At 38.8% G+C, this 24,298-nt stretch overlaps 1 protein-coding gene across 1 annotated transcript in view; it reads right to left on the reverse strand.

Annotated features, from left to right (window-relative positions):
- Positions 1-3,108: 3,108 nt before the first annotated feature.
- Positions 3,109-24,298, reverse strand: part of HOMER1 (homer scaffold protein 1) — an 89,861-nt gene continuing 68,671 nt past the window's right edge. The window contains exons 7-9 of the mRNA XM_042825892.1: positions 10,539-10,649; positions 9,473-9,553; positions 3,109-5,705 (exon numbers count right to left, since the gene is read on the reverse strand). Coding sequence (XP_042681826.1) covers positions 5,517-5,705; positions 9,473-9,553; positions 10,539-10,649 — 381 coding nt within the window. The 3' untranslated portion in view covers positions 3,109-5,516. The remainder of the gene's footprint in view (positions 5,706-9,472; positions 9,554-10,538; positions 10,650-24,298) is intronic.

Below are 24,298 nucleotides of genomic sequence, written 5' to 3' on the forward strand. Positions count from 1 at the left end.
CCAGCAGCTCACACCCACTGCAAGGCAGAGCCTCACTGCATTCACACCGTGTTTCCCATTCCTATCGCTGTAGATCCTGGCAAACAACTGCTGCCAGATTCATAAAAAAGCAGTATATTCAGATACAGAGAAAATTCATCTCTTACATTCCCACCTACTGATTAGAGGCTGTGATGTCTCTTTTGCAAAGTCAGTTTCGCTTCCCCTTTTCCTTGTATTTTGTTTAAAGAAAATACAAGTCACCATTTAACAAAATACAATTCAAAGTTGAAGAACTCTAAGGGCTTTTTCCCTCTTTGAAAAACTTCACTTGCAAATTCTATAATCTCACACTGAATGTAACTCAAACGGGGGACTCCACACAGGCAGACTGTACTTAAATGTACTGTGTCACTGTGAATCTTCTCTTCCCTTAGCACTGGGGTGGGTGTGTGCTGCTCATGACAGTCTTGGTGATCAGCTGGGAAATAACTTCTCCTCTTCTGAGTTACTATGCACAGAAACACGAGCTTTCTCCAAGAACACCTCTAGGTGGCTGTTCTCAGCCCAAGGGATCAGGAGCACCTGCCACTGCTGGGGCCCGCAGTGCAGTGAGACAAGGGTGGGAGCAGGGGAAAACCCCAGAGCAAGAATGCATGGGGCCAAAACTGCTCACAGCTACAGAAAGAGAACTGTTGCACACCACAGATGGATGGAGCTGATGGCAGGAAAGCAGGAAGGGCCTTCAGTCACTGCCATGACTAACACTGGTGCCGATCCTTGGGCTAGTGGAAGTAAAAGAAAGGCAGGAATGGGTTTGCAGACTGCAGGGATTTTGGCTTTTGTTACAAAGCACAACTCTAACGCTGACTTTGATGAGCCTGCAGCAGTTTTGGGGCAAGACGGATGTGCTCAGCGGGTCCTCTGTTCTCTGCTATGCAAGATGTTCTCACCTATCTCACAGCTGGTGGTGCCACATAAGCAAATCCTTTTGACACCTATACATTTTTTTCCCCAAAAAGCTCTAACATCTTCGACTGTTCTTCCCCCTTCCCATAGTTGCCAGCATAACAGCCAGCATTTGAAAATGCCACAGGCTATGGGATGTAATGCTGATCTGAGTGTGTGCAAGAGTAGGCAGGGGGAGAAAGTGGGAACAAACTGCTCTGGTTTCTTTGGTCCTAGGATGAGCTGCGAAGGCAGCACCGACAGCTGCAAGAGAGGCTGTGAGACCCAGGAGGTGAGTCAGGAGCTGCGGCACCACGGGCTGACACCAGGGGCTAGCCAGCACTGCTGCTTGCTCTCAAACACTGAACACAAGGTGAAATCCGTCATACTTGTCAGGAGCAACTGGAGTAAGCCAAGAAACTAATTGTGTAAAGAAAAACACAGGTTTTAGGAAATACCTATTATTCTGTGGTATGCTCTCTGCTTAGCACCATTCAGAGGTAGTGCACGTATGCAGCATTGTTAAGAAAATGTAAACGACAGTCTGGGCATTGCTTTGCAGAGCCAGGTTCATTTCCCGAAAAAACATGGGTGTAAAGCCGCGCGCTTCAGCTGGCATGTTCAGCTACTGAGACCGCACATGCTTGGCTGCAAATTCTTCATGCTTTTTTTTGACCCCCTGTCAACCCCCAGACCTAATCTCTACTGATATTTGGCCTCAAGATCCAAGGTTTTCTCATCAACCAGATCAATCAAGCGCCTTTGTTGACACCCGGTTGCGCAGAGAATTAAGCTCCGTGCCATTTTTCCATTTCCCTTCCCATGCTGTATTTCCGACAAAGATTTTCTCCTTTTGCCTTTGAAACTAAGCTCCTCATGAATGAGGTGCTCACGGGGCACTGCTCACAGCCACTTTGGTACAGAACATGAACGGCAACGAAACAAAGTAAGGTTCAGCCCCTCGCTGCAGGGGAGCCTGGAGTTAGTCCCTAACCTGTAGAAAACAGAGCAGAAAACAGAAACCTTCCACAACTGACAAGACGCATCCCAAAATATTCATTTTAATTGACGCATTGCTCACTCCTGCAGGGTTTTGGTGAAGGAATTACCCTCAGAATGCCACCAATAGCATTAGACGATACTTGTTTGTGTTACATCTGTTTTAGCCCTTTATTATATTTTACCTGAAAATGTATTTTCGTAGAGACTTTATAACAATATTTCTGCATTATCAGTTCATTTTGTTTGCCTCTTTCCTGGTATATTAGCCAGGAAAAGGAATCCCCAGTCTGTAACAGACATTAATTCACACATTTTACTTTGTGCACATAGAAAAATGCGATTTCTGGATCATTGAGGCATATGGATTATGAACAAGACACTCCAAAAACCAACTATCTGGACGGGAATATACTTACAAAAATCTTTTATGTCAGAGTCAGGATTTCACAACATAACACGCTAATGCAAAATCCAGTAGCACCTGAAAGATTAAGGTAGCTGCTGCTATCACTTGCACATACTTGAAAAGATATAAGGAAAAAAATGAAGAGTAAAAGTACATTCTCCAGAGAACAGCAAGTGTATTTCAAAATAAAAGCTGTATTTCTGATTTTTCTTCAGTTTTTGTTAGATGTTTATCAGTTGCTTGTTTTTTCTCACTGTAATTCTTGTTGCTCTTTTTTTTTTCTTTTTTTTTTTAAACAAGACTATAGTTGCCATTTAACAAAGTCTATGCAATGTGGCTGCTCGCCTCTCCTACACAAGATCATGTTGTTTTTCAACCTGTAGTACTCAACAGTGTTTTCAGGTACACACATTCCCACAGTTTCATCAAAGATAGATACAATTCATAATACCTGTATCTGGGAAAAGTCATGTTTCAAAGAAGCAAACTATTATCTTGAAACAGAATTGGAGAGGCTACAGTAGGCACAACCACCTATGAATGAACTTCAGGTTTCAAACTCTAAACACCCACCTATTGTAAATAAACATTAAAAATACTCATAGCGTTCAGATTTTATTTATATGTGCACGTAAGTCTACCTTATCCCATTTCATGTTTGACAACTGCTTGGGAATTCAAAGGTGCAGCCCTCAGTAATTGTAAAAAATGAAATGAAGCATATCTACTGAATGAGAAAAGAAATTCTCAAATATCAATTTCCAATTTAAAATTTAATTTCAATAGGAAAATATTAAAAATGTGCACATCTAAATTTTTTCATGTTCTTTATATACATATGTGTGTGTACGTATACATAGAAATACTCATGTACCACACATATTCACAAAATTTAAGTGGAAGTATTTCTGTCCACTATTTTCCCACATGTAAATGACATCATATCTTTAAAAATGTCAATAATAATATCATTAAAAATAATATTACATTTATTCCATCATCAAGTTTCTAATGTTTTTATTCTTTCTTCATCCTTATTATGTCCACTGAGCAGTAATTAACGGGCCAGATTCTCCTTGCATTTCCTCCAATGTTATGCCAGCTAAACACTGCTGACACCACATCAGGGACGCATCTGGTTTACAGCAGCACAAGTGACAGGAAAATCGGGCCCAAACATCCCCAGTTAAATTGAAATCTTGTGATATTTGCTCGCGTGGACCTGATGAAGATGTACACACCACTGCCTAAAATCACTGAAAGAAAAACATGTAGCTCACCACAAAGTTTTCAACCAGTAGCACACTGAGTCAAGCTCCTCTACCCCATCAATAAAGAAAATAGGTGAGAAAATACCCTAAAAATATGGATAAAACTTAAACATTGTGTACATTACATACAGTATAATACATGATGGTTTAGCATTTGACCTAAACCACTTTCCTGACTAGTCAGGGGACACCTGATAAATCACTGGTAAAGAGAAAAAAAACGTATTTTAGAAATAAAGCATGTATTTCTAATATAAATAACCTGTGTGTATTGTATGGTATTTACATACAATACACACAAAAACAAACTTATCTTTCCTAGTTTTCAGTAGCAGTCTCTAAGTGGAGAAAATTATGTTGTACAAATTTATAAGCAGCTAGATTTCATGTTTAACATTCAAACAAACCTGGGGAGCAAACAGTGCATCTTTCAACTCTGAAGTCTGACACTCATTCATACATTTTAAAAAAGCCCTCTTCAAAATCATAAGCAATTAGTTTATGGCAAGAATGTACTTTGAAGCAAGACACGTCACACTTGGCTTACCTTCCGGAGTTGGTTTTTGTTGTTGTTGGTTTTTTTTAAGTAAATCTATTATATAAAGAAATGTGTGGTTGCCAAAAGTCTGTTAAAACTTCCTCAAAACAACTTTAAAACCTGCTCATTGAGGATAAAGATTCAATTTTCTCCTGTTTTTAAGCTTTCTGTTAGCAGTTGTGAATACTGCCTGGTGTTGTTTCAATAAGGATGTGATATGAAGACCCATAAAAGAGTAAACATGTCTCCATTTCAACTTGTTGTGACAGCAAAAATTTTACAAACACCTTTCTTGGCTGGACAATTTCAGTGTCCAAGTAGTCCCTTGCAACATCTCTTGCCCTTAATGCAGTCTTAATAAATATTGCTCCCCATAAGCCATTACTCACAAAATTTGAAATTCATGTGACATTCTGAGAAAGTCTCCTGCAGAACAGGCTAACAGTTAATTTGACATAGGTATTTGAAATATGTAGCAAGGCCAGACAGCAAATGACCAGCTGCTCCTCGTTATCTGTGCATGTCAAATCTTACATTTAAAATTCTCATTTTTCCTTTTCTCCTTTTTTTCCTCGGGGACTCACCTGCCATCATCGGTTGGCTTCAACATACAGATTTAGTGGAAATAGTATTTCACTGTAATTACAAGGAATTCATATGATAATGTAAACCTTACAGTGGACAATATTGTAGAACACCAGAGTAAGCTCCATAAAGAAATACGGTATATCCCAGTATATATATAGATTAAAAAAACAAACAAACAAACAAAAACCAGCTGACCAACCAACTGAAATACCCAAAAAGAATAACTTCACACAAGCAATTAGGAACTTTGTTTCAATTAAAGATGCAACTTTCTCTCACTCCTGGCAAGAATAAATTGGTAATGGCACTGTTTTTCCACAGCACAAAGAATCCTGAGAAATTATTAACAACAAAATACAGGGCTGTCATCAGTAAGTTCTTGCACAAAACATAGCAATTAAATATATTAAATAAATAAAAGAGAAGATAGCCTATATTGTGTCTGTCACAAAAAACAGATGTATCTGGGACACTGGTAATTCTTCTATCACTGATAATTAGAAAAGGATTGCATTCAATTAGTGTTAATACCATTCAAGTTATCTATGGCCAATAAAGTACAAGGAGGTAATTTGTAATTCAAGCTTTTTGTTGTTTCTTTTTTTCTCTTCAGCTAGCTACAAGCTGAGTTCTGAATTTTACATTGAAATATGACTCAAATTTAAAACAAACCCTCTCAGAGGAGCATTTCTAATTTTGTGCAACTTTGATGCAGAGCCCAACAAAGTCCTACGAAGAGAGACAGTGCATCTTTAAGCTGATTGGCACTGAAATCCCATTTTCTTTAGCTGCATTCTATTAGCTTGGCCAAGTTATCTCGTAATTCTGTTAGTTCAAATATTTTTCCGTCAAGAATTTCTAAAAGTGTCTTCAAGTTATTGCGAAAAGCTTCTTGCTCATTCTGACTTTTCTCCAGACGTTGCTCTAGGTCAGACAGCTGGCCTTCCAGGTCTTTGTTTCGAATTTCTACTTCCTTCAGAGAAAATACATAACATGTTAACGTATTGTCTACAAACAGAAAGCAGTCAAACCTCCTCCTGGTATTCATGAGCTACTTTTGTTTTCAGAACAATGTGCAATCCTTTAAAGTTTCCCTCGTACTAAAACCAGAACCGACATTTCTATTAGGACTGAATATAACCTTTCTTCCATTTTTTTTAGTAATTCATCTAAAGGACAGACGCTTCTGGAGAAGATTAAAATTTTGTTGGCATACAATGTGTTATGTTCAGTTATCACTCTAAGATTTGGAAATATGGCACTCACTGAAAATGGCTTTTCAGGTCCCCTTACTTAACCTGGATGAATTGCTGCAGGGCAGAGTCCCCAAGCGGTGGCCTCGCACAGAAGCTCAACCTGATCACTGCTTTGTGTTGCGAGGAATACCACCTAACTTCTGCCTCGGGTTTTTTTCACACTAAAAATTAAGATTGGAGTAAAACCTAGACGGACTGATCAAGGTGAAATCACCGGTAGCATATTTAAAAACACAAGCACAAGCTGTGACCTGGAGCAGCCTCCCACAAGTATGGAGCCGTGCAGATGAGCTCTGCACCCAGCACACACCGGGGCCCTCTCATATCTCACTGCTGGAGCATGGTCACATTGCTTTGCAACAGCACGCTGCTCTCATTCACTGCACGTCTCAAATATTCCTGTGGAATTTCTTAATTTTAGCTATTGGAAACCATTTCTGCAGGCAGCTCAGGAACAGTGTACTTAATGCACCTTGAGCAGCCATTTCCAGAAAAGTGCATTCTGAATTAGTACTTACGTACGCTAGCATTTTTAAAATACCTCCTTTCTTTACAGCAGCTTTGCAGCACAAAGCTTTAACAGAGCTGCTCTGAGCTTTCAGACCAACCCATTTCAACCAGTCCTAGGGAGGAAGGCCTGGCACCCCACAGCAGCCTCTGCCAGCAGCAAGCTTCTCTTCCTGCCTTCCCACCTCCCACTGCTTCCACTGCCATTCCTCTGTTGCTCTCAAAGCTCTGCAAGTGCCACAGGGGTGGAAGGCAGAGCCCCAGGCCTGGTCAGGGAGAACTCTGTTGAGCTCAGGACCTCTAGTCTCATCTCCTTGTAACTGGAATACCTCGCTCACTGCTCTTCTGTAAAGTGGCAAGTTAACAAAGATTTTAAAACTCTCTGGAGCTACTCAAAACCCTCATGGGCACCTACATGTGCCACTGGCTGTAGGGAACCTGCTGTAGCAGGGCACTGCGCGAGGTGATCTCCAGAGGCCCCTTACAGTCCTTACAATTATGTGATTCTGCAACGGAATTTTGGCCACTGGTCTTGAACGGCACAGCTGACAGGAATTACCCCTTGCTGCCAGCATGAAAATTATTTTAACCCATTTGACACAGATCAATATGGTTGCCAAAGGATTAAAGGAAACCAACTGAAAAAGACTGTTTGTAGGCACAGCATGAATTAAAACAGATGTGTGCCTAGTTAATGACTAGCTACCTCACAGCTGTCAGAAACAAAAGAGCTGACTGTCACCCAGCCTGCCCACTGCAGGTTGTCCTGCACCCGGCCTGCAGACCAAGCTCTGTGGCATATGGTGCTGTGTGATGGCTCAGCACCCTGAAGCCAAGCAGCCATGTCCAGGCTGAGCCAGGGAACTCAGCGTCCTCTTGGCTCTGCTGGGATGGCACAGTGCTACCCATAGCTCATGCAGAACTGACTGAGTAAGCCTTTTACAATTAATTTCTGAAAAACATTACTTCCCAGCTGTTATTTTTGATCCCGACACATCTTTAGCCTGGATGAGTATTAGTGATTTTTATAACAATACTGAATTGAGAATTCATGTCCTGCTAACTTGCAGCCTCCCACTGCAAATCAGTTTTCCTCAAAACTGTTCCTTATTAATGCAAGAAGCAGAGAGGTACCCATGTAACACAGTCTGTTCCCTTAGTTGTATTGTAATTTCCCGTTATATGCAGTTAATCCCAGCTGACAGTAAACTGACACTGATGATCCATTCAGGCTCTGGACATTGTCTTCAGATGCTCTTACAGAAGACATAATATATTTTCGTAAATTACTTCCTCTTAGAAAATAAATAAATTACTCAGAAGTACGTGTTTGCACTGTATGGATCTCTTGGGGAAGTCAGAGAAAAGACCAGAATAAAATATTCAGACCATATACAACAGCTATACTCGGGGATCAGGACAGTAATAAAGATATCCTCACTTATCATGAGAGTCACACTCATCATGACTCATTTGTATGTCTTAGCTAACAAAATTATTACGTAAAAAGGGCCCTGATATTTACCTTTCACAGCGATAGCATACTTACTGAAATTTGCCTATGACTGATTTCTAAGTAATTCCCTGACACAGGTGTGTCAGAAATGCAAAATAACTGGAAATAATAATTTTTGGACAGCGCTTTTCATACAGGCTGCATTCCAATTAGTTATGTAATCCATTTGTGAACACAAGTGGGGAAAACATAAATCAGAAGAGAAAAGAGTGTGATGAACAGATACAGACTCTAGAAACATCCATCCAGGCAACAGGTCTACTACATTAACATGTGAGATAGGCAGTCTGCAGCTATGGATGAAAACACCGTTTCTCTGTGACATCACAGACATAGGGTGAAGGATTCAGAGAAGGCTGTTACTATCAAAGCCGGGGAAGTGCTTCAGTAAGCAAAGATTCAAGATCTTTTAAAAGAGCTGCATCTGGTCAGCAACAAGCTTGAACCTGAAGAACAGCAACTTCTATCTCAGATCTTAAGACAGCTTTAAACTTATTTCAATAGAACCACTTAAGAAACTGATCACCTACAAAGTGACATATGGACACATACATAATAAATCTACTTGTTAACTGAAGACATCCATATGCAAAAAAAAAGCTGCAAACTTTGTAATTTTTAATAAAGACAGCATTCTTTAATTCTAAGACATCTTTGATCTTTTACTAGTCTCTCATTATTCTGCTTACTGAGGATAGCTGCTTTCCAACTCACTACTTGTCATGAGATCTCACACTGATACTATTACATACAAGAACAACTTCTAACTTTCATTATTATCTCTTTTTTAAGTCTCTCAGATAAGTTCCTTTTCAGATGAAAATTTCCATGCTTAGTCTAAACTCAGCAATAATTTTTAGAGTAGTGGAACTGATGTATTAAAAACAATCTTCAAAGTAACATCCTAATAACATACTTTAAAAAAAAAAAAAAGGATGGAGGAAAATGAATAAAGTACTTTCGTTCTTATATGGTATAATCTTTAGGTTAAAAATGAGATTCAAGAAAGTTCCAATTCATATAATCTATTTCAAAGAATACTTATTTAATGATCACTTAGCTGCGTACAGCGCGATGGAGCTTGTGTTTAGTGTGAATTGGGTCAAGGTGTACAAGGAACAGTGATGGTCAAATTTAGCGCTTTGGATTTGGAACTATTTAATGCCTGAGTTTCCAGGTGTATCAAAATTCTGAAGTCTGAATTCAAATTCATTTCAGCTCCAGAGTTGGGTGGAGATCTGTGGTGTTCTAAAAGGAATTTGGGTCAGTTCCCTCAGGAAAAATGTAGTATTTTATTGCAGGTGGAAATCGTGGAATAAATTCCCAAGGAGCATCCTGACCCACCACTTACAGATTGATCTGGCAGCTTCAACCAATGCAGCATAAATTGCTGATGTAATCTGCTCACCTGAAGACCATTTTGCCCTTCTATCTAAATGAAGATGATGCAGTATAGCTCACCTGTAACTTCTGGGTCAAAGAATCCCTCTGTGCCTGGAGTTCTCTGGCATTGTCAATTTCTTGTTTCAATCTTTCGATTTCCTAAAGGAGAACAAACAATCCCTTTAACAAGACATTATGTGGTTTGGCTTCAGTGCAGGTAAGCTGACTTCTTTTTCTTCTCTGGAATAAGCCGTAGCTAAAGTACCAAAATGGGCAACTGGCTACTGCGTGTTAAATAAGCCATGCTGTCAATATTCCTGAATCATAATCCTGAAGAGGCCATTCAATTGTGAATAAACAACAGTAATAAGTATTTTCTTTGTTACAGAAGTCCAAGCCTCTTCTGCTTCAAAAGATTAAACAAATTTTCTCCTAGAGTATTACAGGTTCTTGCAGTTGAAAATTGTATACTTCAAAGAATCTGGTCTTGAACAAGGCAAACAAACCATCACATGAGGCTCCTTCCACCTCTTCCCTACCCTAAAAGGGCTGATTCTCAACCATTCTGTAGCTTTTCTCTAGGACCCATATCAGTACAGGTCTTATTCCAATCTTTTCCTTTTTCTAGGTGATGGGTCTAGAATAAAGGCAGATGCACAAGAAATATCAGTCCTGTTACTGGCTGGAGATTTGACTTGCTTTGAAAGGCTGATCTTAGGGATCATAAAAATCAGCTATATTAATAGAGCTTGAAAAACAGACTGGTCGGAAAAGAGCATTGGTCGATTTCTTGCTCCAAATCCCTCTCTCTAGAAAAAGAAAGCATGCTTATGACTGTCTTCCTTCTTACTGAGTGTTCATAGCATCAGTGTGAGGATAACTGCTCTAAAGAAACCACTTCTGCCACAATGTAGATTTATTTTTGCAAAGATCTCAGAGATACCACAAAGGAAAAAAATGATCTATGTTCAACTGCAATTATATAATAAAAAATATATTAATTTTTTTCAAATCAGCTGAACGATTATTTTAAGTTGTTAACATCTGTATGAAATAACAGTGTTTACCAGTCATTGCAAGATTAATATCCAAAATTTTTAGAAATGATGTAACAGTGAATAAATAAATAAACATTAGCAAATACCTCTTCTTTCTTCTTCAGTGTAGATTCTAATTCCTGTATTGTCTGGTTTAATTCTGTTTTATGTGTGTGGACTGCATTGGCTTGACTGCTCACACACTCTAGCTCAGTCACCTGTTGAAATAATTAGTAGCAACATACACAAAATTAACTGTAACAGTTTCAAGGTACCATTACTTCTTTGCATAAATAGCTTCATTTGAAATATTATCACTCCTAGTTCTGGGTGACTTATATGATTAAAATGAAGATATTCTTACGAAGCCTGCATAAAATTCCTCAAAAAACATTTTTGCAGAAAATGGCTACTATGTTTCCTACAATAACTTGGAAACAATAAATGTAACATGTGCAAGGCTAATTTTACATTAATTAAAAGTAATACTTACTAATTATTTTATAGAAGAAGCTTTATTACTCTTTCAGAAACAGTAATGGCTAGATGAGTAAACACAGATCTGTCCATTTAACTTACCTCTCCATCTGACATTTTTTAACATTTCATCATCTTAATCAACTAAGCAACAATGTTCCCTCTCTTCCTAGCAAGCCAATTAACAATTCACAGCCTCATTTTCTGACACTGCTTCAAGTGTAATAGCAGACTCTCAGCTACCAATGCACAGCTGCCAACTTCTTAACGTCCTCTTGGTTCAGATCACAAAGCCACAGCCACAAGTCACAAAGCCAACAGCTAATGGCACTTTTTGGTTTGGTTCCTCCTTATTAGCAGGCAGCATTTTCTATCTCCCTTTGGTAAGACACCTCACAATGGTATATAACCTTTCCATCTTACTTCCTTGATTGAAGAGATGTAAATATCCTGCCACTCATAGAAACTGACAAAAAAAAATGCACCAAAGAAATAAAACAGCCTAAACAAAAAGTCTTTGTTCACAGACCTCTCAAATTATGGACAGAGAACTCTCACACTGCATGTCTGCATTGGTATCTGCACCAAAACCCTGCTGTTAAATAACAAATTGTCAAAAATATGTGTAATTAATAAATTAATCACTTTTTTTTTTTTTTCAGAATATATACACCTGTCAATTTTAGTACTTATTCTTAAATAGAGTTGCATCATCTAACTACAGAATAAATCTGCCTCAAAAACTTCTTAGATGAAAGGATGTTTCCATGCTACCCAATTTGGCAAGGTAAACTTGTCTCAATTTAACTTCCTAAGAAAGGCAGATCCCAGACAGCGTGCAGGTATGCTATGGGACAATTTTCTTGCTTTGATTTTTCAGGAATGGATATCACCAGTGAATGCCAGTGAAGCCGCTGTCATGCCAGTAATTTTAGATTCTGAATTGTTTCTAGGCTTAAATTGAGATTACAGGGTGCAGGGAGAAGTAGAGAGAAAGCCAAGATTGAAATAGAAGAAAATTAAAACAAAATCCCTCTCAGCTTTTCCTTTCTGAGTCACAGGGCACGAACCTTCCCTGTTAACAGTCATGGCTAGTCTAGGTTCTCCTTCTGTAAAGCTGTAATTTGGCATTTTTGCACATCAGGTTTATAGATGTTGAGACACAAAAATTACAGCAATTCTTAGGAGGGATAAGGGAAATTAGGGAAGAGAAGATAGCCTGACAACACCCCCAACATGAATACACTAAGAATTATCTCATTTACTAGAATGGTCCCAAAAGAAATATCTGCACTCATATAGTAACAACACTCAAACAGTAACAACAGTTTATTCAGGTTTATATGCAGCTGAGCATTATGACTGTAGTCTTAGATCATTTTCTCAGTTTGCTAAAATTACATACAATTATAATATTTAGATTTTTTTTCTGACTACTACCAATTGCAACTGTTACAGTGCTCACTATAACACTTACACAAACGATCAGAATGCAACACACTCACTGGGATAAACCTATATGTAAAGAGTGTCTGACCTAACATGCTGTTTTACACTATTCTGTGTAAACACATCAAGAATGACAAAGTCACAGAGCAAGGTAGGCTGGAAGGGTTGTTTATTTAGTTCAGGCCCTCATTCAAATCTGGACACATTTTGAAGTCATGTTTGGTGCTAAGGGTCTTACCCAATCAAGAACCATTCACCATTTAGTAGACCTGCCACACTTTTACACATTCCTACATTTCTGCCCTTGGCTCAGCATAAATCCTGCCACTAATCATAGAATCATAGAATCATAGAATCACCAAGGTTGGAAAAGACCTAAAAGATCATCCAGTCCAACCGTTCACCTATTCCCAATAGCTCCCACTAAACCATGTCCCTCAACACAGCATCCAGCCTTTCCTTGAACACCCCCAGGGTCGGTGACTCCACCACCTCCCTGGGCAGCCATTCCAGTGCCTGACCACCCTTTCTGAAAAGTAATACTTCCTCATGTCCAGCCTGAATCTTCCCTGCCATAGCTTGAAGCCATTCCCCCTGGTCCTATCACTAATGACACGAGAGAAGAGGCCGACCCCCAGCTCACTACAACCTCCCTTCAGGAAGTTATAGAGAGCAATGAGGTCTCCCCTGAGCCTCCTCTTCTCCAGGCTGAACATTCCCAGCTCCTTCAGCCTCTCCTCATATGGCCTGTGTTCCAGACCCCTCACCAGCTTTGTTGCCCTCCTTTGAACACGTTCCATGGCCTCAATATCTTTCTTGCAGTGAGGGGCCCAAAACTGGACACAGTACTCGAGGTGCGGCCTCACCAGTGCTGAATACAGGGGATAATGCTTTATGTTGAGCTCTAGTTCATATTAAACTTTTGCTACAACTGCCAAACTCATCCACCACTTCCAAAATTGAACCTGTTGAACATTTTCAAGCATTTTTCCTGATGGAAGTGGTCTTTTCCCCCTACTTTGCCCTGGAGAGGCCACATTCGGAGTTCTGTGCTCAATTCTGAGCTCCTTGGATCAAGAAAGATAGGGACCTTCTAGAAAGAGTCCAGAAAAGGCCTACAAATATGATGAAGGGCTTTGAGCATCTACCTTCGAAGAAAGACTGAGAGACCTGGGACTGTTCAGCCTGACAAAGAGTAGACTAAGGAGGTATCTTCTCAACACTCAGAAATTTAAAGAGTGGGAGGAAAGTGGGAGGAATGGGGCCCGGTTGTTTTTGGTGATGCCCAGTGACAGAACAAGGAGCAATGAGCACAAACTGAAACACAGTAAGTTCTAACTGAGCATGAGGAAAAATTCCTTCATTTTGAGGATTGCAGAACACTGGAACAACTGCCCAGAAAGCAGTTGTGGAGCCGTGCTCTCTGCAGATACTCAAAACCTGCCTGTTTTCCAGTCTGCTTCCAATCTGTACACAATCAACTTTAGCAGAGAGGTTGGACTAGATGATCTTCAGAAATCCTTTCCAAATGGTCTGATTCTGTGATTCTGTAAATGCTCATTTACACACTCAGCAGGAGAGACAGAAGAAAACTCAGTCCCCAAACTACCTTCCTAGTGCTCCAGAAGCAAGGGTGCATAAGTGTCTCCCAGGAGCTGGTGGGGATGAAATGTTCCTGTTCTTGGTTGCCTATATTGCTGCCAGCTGGAAATGGCGCCTGGAAGAGACCATTTATGGCCACATGGCTCAGGTGAACACTTCTCAGTGTGCTTGGGGCAACTCGAGACATGTTCTGAAATCACTTCAGCAAACACAGCTGATTTGCTTGAATGAGTAGGGTTTGCCACATAGATCTTCTTGCCAACTGTCAGGCACTCCCAGAAGGGCAATTAATTACCTATACTAAAGGGACTGTGATGTGAACTCTAGTCCAGCTTTTCCCTGGGCAAAAACACATTTCTGTGATTCTGTGATTTCTTACTGCTTATGCAAGAAAATAACGCATTGTTTAACTGTTCTGTTTAATGTTTGTTGAAAAAACAGTAACAACAACAACAAAACAGGACAATTAAAAGGAGATGGTTACTTTAATCAGTCTTATTTAAATGCCTATTCCTACACAAATCTGAAAAGATGTCAAATATTTCCATGATGCTCTCTCCCTCAATGTACCTTTACATTAAAAAATCATTTTATGACCTTTTAAAACATCTGTAGAGTAAGATGGGTTGGAAAACTGCGCAACATAAAGCATATGTGATTGAAAACATAAGTAACAAAAGATAAAGCTCTAGGCAAAAACTGGATAACATTTACTTGCTCAGTTCCCTTGTTTCAAATTGAATTATTTTCCTCGTGATCATTGGTCCAAAAAAAACATTAAAAATAACTATTTAAGCATTATGCACAGAGGGAGGCAAACAAGAATGGTAAACACACTAAAACATTTTAGTCTGACCCTCCCTGCTATTTTCAGGGACATCTTACCTATTTTTTTCATATTTAAGAGCAAGGTACAATCAATCATTCAAATTTTTGCACAGTAACATTTAGCAACATTAACCAACTTATTAAAACTCATTTCTGGTATAGAATTCTGACTGTATTCTGAATTCTGACAAAGACTTAAAAAAAAACTTTGAACAATAACAGATTAAACAAAATTCTTTCTGCCACTATAAGACTGAATAACTGAAAAAAGTCAAAACTGTGACTTCCTAATTGAGACTTAAAAAAAAAAAAAAAAAAGGAACATTGCTCTTACCCCTACTTCTGCACTTTACATTATCACCAAAGTAATCACAGCTCATGAAGAAAGAAGGTCTGAAAGGGCTATTTGGTGACTACTTCATAGGATAGTTTTTTATTATATGAAAATTATTATACCTAAATGCATAGTTTAATGAGAAATACACTAGCTCAAATAAGACAGAAACACAACTGTTCTGATAGATTCTTTTCTGCAGAAGACATTCAAGATTTTTCCAGGGATTTTGATCTAGGGTCAACAGCTTATAGACAGAGAACACCAGGCAGAAGTTTTCATCGTAGTGTTCAAGACAGAAGTGAGGCCGTGTAACAGAAGGGAGAACAGATTTTATGTGAGCTCAAGACAGAGTCTGCACAAAGCTACTCCAAGGAAGCAAACCAAATCAAAGCGCTAAGAAACCAAGTGAAGAGACTGTATCAAATCTCAAAACAGACATCTGGTTAACTGCTGAAGGTTTTGATCACCCCAGGCAAAGAAGTGGGGATTACAGGAATATCTGAAGAGGCCATCCTCGCAAAGCTCATTTTTTTTTTCAAACCACTTTCTGGAGATAGCCATGTACTCTTCTGATCTCCATCAACGGAAGTTTTTATTCAGGATCTTACAGTTAGAAGCAATAGGTCATTAACTTGTTCTTAAACTTCACAGAAATTATTTCAACTATTACAGAAAAATAGAGAAAGACAGCTTAAGGTAAATTTTCAGTGTTGCTTTAGTTTGTTTTGTGAATACTCTCACATCTTTAATCTGCTTTCTAATGATGTTTTTGTCATTTGTATTTATTGTGGAATAATATCCAAGATCTACTAGCCCAGGCTATAGTGCAGAACAGCAGAATATTCATGTGTAGTTTAAGTATTCCTTATGTATTTTTAGCCAGCTGAGTTACATCTCTTAATGGATCGTAACTGCAACTGTGATAATATTATTCCATCAATAATTGAAGATGAGCTTCCTACAAAGAAAAACTTCTTCTCCACAATGAGAAGAAAAATGATACTGTGTGTCTCAGCAATACTTGGAAGAACAGTTTCACCTAATTTTTGCACAAGAAGTTTCTCAGTTCTTCATGGTGGACAGTAAGATGGAGAACAACATGCAAACAAGCCAATCATAAAGAACAATCTTGTACAGCTTTCAAGAATAAAAACTCTGGGAAGATTTTTGGATCTAAGAAATGTGAAAAAGCAGAAAACAAGGAAAATTGCATGTCAGGGTAGGTGCTGAAAGAAAAAAAAAAGTGAAGTATTATTAAGATGGATTGTTTCTGACATCAAATTTACTCTTGTCATTTTCCAAGATTTACCCATAGATTAAATGAGAACCTGGGGGAAGAAGGAATTTTTGGCAATTAACAACAATATATTATTTTTCTTCAATTGATAAATCAATTAAAGATTTTGCTGAAAAAGACACATTTTTGTCTTTGGGCACTGAAGCCTCAAGCCATGAAAATATCAGAATGTTTTCCACTGTTCATTTCTGCAAAGTGAAAGAAAAACAATCCATCATTTGCTTGGTTTTTGTGAAGAAAGTAATGAAACCGCAGTAGGAAAATCTGAAAATATAGGAATTGTACTCAGTGCTCTGAGCATCAGCCGTTAATTGTTTTTTCAACTGATAATTCTGATACTAACTTCTTGGGACATCTCTTTGTCTGCAATCCAAGTAGCAAGTATTTTTTCCAGCTATCTGACCGTTCTATTAAACACATGCAATAGCAAACATGGTACAGATAGGTCATCTTTAATCCTGAGGACTTCAAGTCCTATAATTTCCTTATTCTGCAGTGGAGTTTTGGAATGATGACAAAGATGCAGACGATGGGCCTCTAAGTGAAAACATTTTTTCAAACCTTCCCAGACTGACAGCAGTTACTTTTCTAGCATCTCACATTAAGAGTAAGTGAATTGCCTTTATTCAAAGGGAATTCAAATTTAAGAAATTTGAAGCATTAAACAAAGATTGAATCTTGATAAAGACTATACATGGACTATTAGTATTAGGAATTACTCATAAAATGGACCTGAGAGTATGTGCTAGCCAACAAAAGCCAATAAGAAAAGCAATATGAAATTTAGGATAGTTGAAATAGGCTTGGGGGAGCAAAAATGTGTATCTGACAGGAAACCACATACTTGAAAGAAAATGTTTGGCATTTCTCCTTTACTTATCTCCCAGTATCACACAAAGATGGCCACTCTTCACAAGGCTTTTCTCAAGCATTTTTAAAATACCACTCTGGATTTCTTTATATTAGAAACTAGTTCCACTGTGAGCTAACAGACATTAAGCACATAATTATTGCCTCTTCTAAATCAGAAACTCTTCTTTTAGAAACGTATTATAATTTCAAAAATTAAAAGTAAAGTTTCTGTTTTCCCACATACCTTCTAGAAACTTGAGTATAACAGCTGTAAAAATCAGCTTTTTCAGACCTTACTATGTTGTTTCTAACTTTTTAATATTCCTCAGAACACTCTGTTGAACATTTGGTCAATATTTAACATCATTAAATGTAACTTAGACAAGAGCTACCTTACTATTTTTTTTCTTTTTCAAGACTTTAAAGCACAACAAGAATTTGACTGCAATTCCAGATTAATAGAACATATATGAAAAAGTACTGATTTGTCTATTTTCTGTGCACTCACAACTCATCAAGTGGTACACTCATCTGTTTCAATCAAATGCATTAAAATATGCTAGCAAAATGGTAATCCCACTATATCAATTAAATAGCAAAGCTAACCATACTTACCCTTCAAAATGCTTATCTATGTACTTAATAAACAAATGGCGCCATATGTGAATTAAATTAATTTAGGAAGGAAGTTAACTTGAACATTTTTTTTTCTTTAATCAATCATTCTAAATTGAAATCTAATGTAAGGTCAGGCTGTTCTTTAGTAAGAGGAGGAACACATTCTTGAAGGGAGAATGACAAGAAAAAGTCATCTCAGAAAAAAAGGTTGTTCTGTCAGTATTTTCTTTTTTTTTTTTTAATTAAAATTCCATTGATCAGTTTCTTGTTAACAAACTTTCTGTCACCTTATTTCATATTTCCAATTTTAGGAAATTTCCTTCCTCACTCACATAAGACCAAACAGTCACAGTAACCTCACACTGGTGCTAATAAATGAACGCTGACTTCTCAGCGGGTGAGAAGTCCAGAATATCAGCTATGAATCAGCAAGCAGTCACACATCTGCATGTTTAAAATTGAATCTTGGCTATTCAGTTATTAATGCAGATGATGAAAATGAAGAGGTTACTGTTAAGGGTCTGTAAAGATGGTTTATATGGAGTTCCATTGTTCTTTAAAGATAGTTAATAGCACATTTTAAAGAATCTTGTTTTCTTTAAGTAGCATAGAAATGGCCCAGTAAAATGGTGGTATTAATGTATGCTCATGCATTTGTTCAGTGTCCACTTTAAAATTTCCTTTAATAATAGTGAATCACAGAATCACAGAACTGTAGGGGTTGGAAGGGACCTCCAGAGATCGAGTCCAACCCCCTGCCAAAGCAGGTTCCCTACAGCAGGTCGCACAGGCAGGCATCCAGGCAGGCCTTGAACATCTCCAGAGAAGGAGACTCCACCACCTCCCTGGGCAGCCTGTTCCAGTGCTCCGTCACCTCACTGTAAAGAAGTTCTTGCGCACATTTGTGTGGAACTTCCTATGCTGCAGCTTATGTCCATTTCCCCTTGTCCTGTCTCCACTCACCACTGAAAAGAGACTGGCCTCACCACTATGAAATCAAGGTCCATTATTTGTCAGGTGCTCTTGATGACTGCATAAATCTTATTCATACTCATTTCACTCACTGGATGAGAGAACCAGAATATAATAACTGCATCTTATTTCCTAAGAAATTTTGGAAAAATGACAATCTAGAATTCAGGAATTTACCTCTCTGTTATTTTAGGAATACCCAAGAACTCAATCACTTTCCTTCATGATGGTATTAGAGGTTCCTTTTCCTGCAGATGAATGGTCTTCAAGGATTATAACATTCTTAGTATGAAGTAGTGTTATTAGACTGTGTCATTGCCCAGTGCCATAAGATGATTTACTTTAGCAGCTAGCATGCAAGAAATGCATAGTTCCATTTTTTACTTAACAAAGGCGAAACTTTGGGTTACTTTCCATAATTCATATCACCATTCAATCCTCTCCTTTCTATGACACCAAGATTAATGTATCAATGCTATCTTATTTGTCTCAAGTAGCTACTTCAGATTTATTTATTTTTTGTTACAAAGCTGTTCTAAGCTAATGAGCCCCTTTGACTTCAAAAAGCTACACAGGATGTGTAGGAGTGCTCCCCAGCCCTGTTTAAGGGAAATCTCTATTCTTCTGCTTCTGAGCAGATTAGAGGACAGGAAGTTCAGAACTCTCAGTTCTAGCTCTTGACTGTGTTAAGCTCCTGACTGGCATCATATCTTCTCAAAATTATTATCTATTTATTAGAGGGAAAAACCCATACAAGAATTTAGTGAACTTTTGAAAAACACGTCTGACAAAATACCAATATACAATATTTCTGACTTAAGCTCATAATATATCAGAAGAGAACACAAAGCTTTAATTTATTGAGACCTTTACGCTCAGTCACACTGAATCTGTGTTCTATTTCTCCTCAGCTCCAGGCATTATTAATGCAGAAAACAAACAGGAGAAAGAAGATAAAAGCCTCAGAGGAAGCAAATAAATGTGGTTTAATGTGAGAAACTGAATTGATAGATGAGAAAATCAGGAAAAAAATACTAAATGATTTTTTTTATACCATCAAAATCAAATACAGAGACATAGTTTTGTCTCTATATTTTAGAAAGTGTAAACTGTGATACAAAGAAAAACCATTTTAGTCAAATTTAAAGCAGTTACAGAATAAAAAATCATAGAATCATAGAATCATAGAATTGCAAGAATTGAAACTACCTGCAAGATCATCTAGTCCAACCATCCTCCCACTACCACTGCTACCACAAGCTATTAAACCATATCTCATAGCTCCTCATCCAGACACCTGTTGAACACTGCCATGGCAACTCCACCACCTCCCTGGGCAGCCATTCCAGTACCTGACCACTCTGAGAGAAAAACTACTTCCTTATGTCTACCCTAAACCTCCTCTGGTACAATTTGCAGCCATTTCCTCAGGTCCTGTTTGTTGCCTGGGAGAAGAGGCCAAACCCCTCCTCATAACAACCTCCCTTCAAGAAGCTGTAGAGTTGTGAGGTTTAAAGTAATTTGAAACATCTTAAAAAGCAAAGCTTGCAATGAGTACTGTATGAGAATCAGAAGCTCTGCAGACGGACCTGGACAGGATGAACTGATGGGCCGCATTCAATTGTATGGCATTCAACAAGGCTAAATGCCACGTCATTACATATCTACGTAGCAGCATAGGCTTGGGGAAAAGTGGATTCAAAGCTGTCCAGCAAGCACCCAGAGGTGTTGGTCAACAGCTGGCTGAACACAAGCCAGCAGTGCACCCAGGTGGTCAAGAAGGCCAGTGGTATTCTGTATCAGAAACAGTACGCCTAACAGGCATAGGGAAGTGTCCCACTGTAATTGGCAGTGGGGAGGCCACACCTGGAGAACTGTGTTCAGTTTTGGGCCTCTCACTACAAGGATATGGAATCACTGGAATGTATTCAGGGAAGAGCAATAAAGCTGATGAAGGGACCACAGAAATACGAAAGAGGAGCAGCAGAGGGAACTGAGATCGAGTCTGGAGAAAAGGAGGCTCAAGGGAGAATTCTTTGCTCTTTACAAATTCTGAAAGAGGTTGCTGCAAGGCAGATGTCCGTCTCTTTTCTCAGGTAACAAGTTAGGATGCAAGGAAGTGGCCATAACAAGTTGTGCCATGGGAGGTCTGGATTGGACAACGGGAAAAATTCCTTCACAGAGATGGTGGCCAACCATGGGACTGGGTTGCCCAGGGAAGTGGTGGAGTTCTCATTCCTGAACGTAGTTAAGAGGCATTTGGATGTAGCCCTAACAGACAAGATTTAGTGGTGAGACTCAGTAGGTAAGTTAATGGTTTGGCATGGTGATCTTGAAGGACTTTTCCAACTCCTATGATTCTTTGAACCAAAAGATTCATTTTATCACAGTGAATGAGAATAACAGAAACTATGAGTGAGATATAAAGTAAAACAAAAGAATGTAAGTAAATTATCACAAACTTGAAACTGATGAAAAAGGTACATAAGATCTTCCTATAATAAATAGTATTAGCAACAAAAAGACTTTATTTATATAAAAAGGCAACTATTTATGTAAATAAGGCTATCTATAAGGCTATTTATATAAAAAGAAATCTAACAACAGAAATAATAACATAAAATTTACTGATATATATTTACTAATATACACTGCATTACTTCCCCCCACCACACTCAACAGAGGATATGAGTCTGCTGTGTGTTGCAGATAGATGACTCAGGCACCAAACCTAAAGCCACAATCAAATTATATATAAACCACAAAATGTAATATTAAATTGCACTGAACACAGCAGCTAGAGCTGGAAGTACTGTTCTTAATTTTGGAAGCTGGTTTATTCTGTACAAAACTGTGACCTTTATAAATGAGCATATCTATCTAATGCATGGAGATGTACTCACATCTTTCTTCTCCAGCAGGAAAGATTATGTAATAGCCATCTTGGGCATATAAAACAACAACTACATTGCAGCTAAACACGCAAACTAATTTCCAAAATTTTCTTTCTCCTTGAAGTAAATTTTTCTGTAAGTATTTCTATAAATCATTTATTCACTCATTTTCAACACAGTTCCTTTATGATCAAATAGCATTTGACTTTTGAATTGGTATCATGTACAAGTTTCAGCATGGCCAACTCCAACTAGATATTTTCCATTTCCCAGGACTTGAATCATGGTCCTGAATAATCTGTTCAATCCTAGAGCTGGGTCTAACTTCAAAGTTGGCCATGCTTTCAGTGTGGAGTTGGCCAAGGTAAGTTGCAAGTTCCCTTCCATGTAAAATGATTTTGTGATACTATGAAACAAAGATGGATTTTGTCTCATTTGACTAAAAGCATTTGTAGAGGACTATCTAGATGATTATCTTATGGAGATGGACCAGCACTTACAGAAGCAAATTCACAGACTCTACTAGTAAGTTTTCTTACACTAGTACACTTACTTACATTTTTGCTTCTATGCGGATTGTATATATAAAAAACCATCACCATCTTAGACATGGTATGTAACTTTTATAACGTCAGGGGAGATGGATTCCACAGCTTAACAGATAAATATCAGACACATGTACAGACTGGGAGAATAGAGCAAATTCCTGCCAAAAAGGAATTAGAAGCACAGGTGGATTGTAACCTGGACATGAGCCAGCAACGTGCCCTTGCAGCCCAGAAAGCCAACCAGATCCTGAGCTGCATTAAAAGAAGCATCAGTGAGGCGAAGGAGGTGATCCAGCCCTTCTACTCTGTGCTGGTGAGGCTTCCCCTGGAGTGCTGCATCCAGGTGTGGAATCCTCAGTACAGGAGAGACACTGACCTGTTGGACAGTGTCCAGATGAGGGCACAAAAATGATCCAAGAGATGGAATACCTTCTCTGTGAGGAAGGCTGAGAGCACTGGGGCTGTTCAGTCTCAAGAAGAGAAGGCTCTAGGGAGACCTGAGTGTGGCCTTTCAGTATCGAAAGGAAGGATATAAGAAAGAAGGGAACAGACTCTTTAGCAGGGTCTGTGCTGATAGGACAATGGGAAATGGTTTCAAACTAAAAGAGGGGAGATTTAGATTGGATATAAGGAAAAAAATTTTTTACACCAAGAGTAGTGAAACACTAGAACAGATTGTCCAGAGAGGTGATGGATGTCGGATCTTTAGAGACATTCAAAGCCAGGTTGGACTGGGTTCTGAGCAACCTGACCTAGCTGTAGATGTCCCTGTTCACTGCAGAAGAGTTGTACTAGATGATTCTTAATGTTCCTTCCAATTATAGGGATTCTATGATTCTTTGGTAAGAACTCACTGAGAACAAGACTTGTGGGTTCTGGTGGACAAAAAGCTGGACATGAGCCAGCAGCACGCACTTGCAGCCTGGAAAGCCAACTGCATCCTGGGCTGCATCAAAAGAGGGGTGGCCAGCAGGAATAGGGAGGTTGTTGTCCCACTCTGCCGTCATGAGGCCCCATTTGGAATACTGCATGCAGACCTGGGGCCCCCAGCACAAGAAAGATGTGGAGCTGTTGGAGCAGGCCCAGAAAATCGGAGGGCTGGAGCACCTCTTCTAAGATAATAGGCTGAAGCAGCAGGAGTTTGTTCAGAATGAAGAGAAGGCTGTGGGGAGATCTCATTGTGGCCTTCCAGTACTTGAAGGGGATTTAGAAGAAAGCTGTGGAGAGACACTCTGTCACAGTGTGTAATGACGGGTGTAACAGCTTTAAGCTAAAAGAGGAGAGATTTAGGTTAGAGGTTAGGAAGAAATTGGAACTGGATGAGCCTTAAGGTCTCTTCCCACCCGAGCCATTCTGTAATTCCATAATTCTACGATAAACCAAACAGAATGACTATATCATACAGTTTCATAACACTCCTTGCTACTGAATGTACCATAGCCAACAGTATCCAGATGCAGCATTTCACAAGCACATTTTCTGTACGTGTAATGGAGAAATATCTGTATCGCAATTTCTTTCTGAAATGGAGCACTATTTCAAATTGAAAGATCAGTTTCCAACATGTGGGATAGAACAGCATTTGTATTATGCTGTACAGGTAATGAATTGAGATGATCGATGCACACTTTTGCCTAGAGAGTTTGATTTACAGTGTTAGCCAAGCCTGTACTTCTCTTAAAGCAATTCCAATACAGATCAGTTCTCCTGATGAACTATCCTGTAATAATTTACACACACCTGAGAGCCATAAGCACAGAGATATGCAAGACATCAGTAAGCCTGGTGGTCAACAATTATAGGAAACTTTAACACAAGCATGTAGATGATGACTGTAAGGGCACAGTGTAGATGATCCCATGTTACAGCATTTTATTTTTCTTCAGAAATACAAAATAAGTGCAGGAAGTTTGTCTGGCAGAGGTTACAATGATTACAAATAATCATCTATTAATGAATGTAGCTAATAGTGATTGCCAATAGTAGGACAGCA

The sequence above is a fragment of the Centrocercus urophasianus genome, unplaced genomic scaffold (assembly GCF_019232065.1).
Source record: "Centrocercus urophasianus isolate 14NV4802_14NV808 unplaced genomic scaffold, USGS_Curo_1.0 seq_25, whole genome shotgun sequence".
NCBI classification, from domain to species: domain Eukaryota; kingdom Metazoa; phylum Chordata; class Aves; order Galliformes; family Phasianidae; genus Centrocercus; species Centrocercus urophasianus.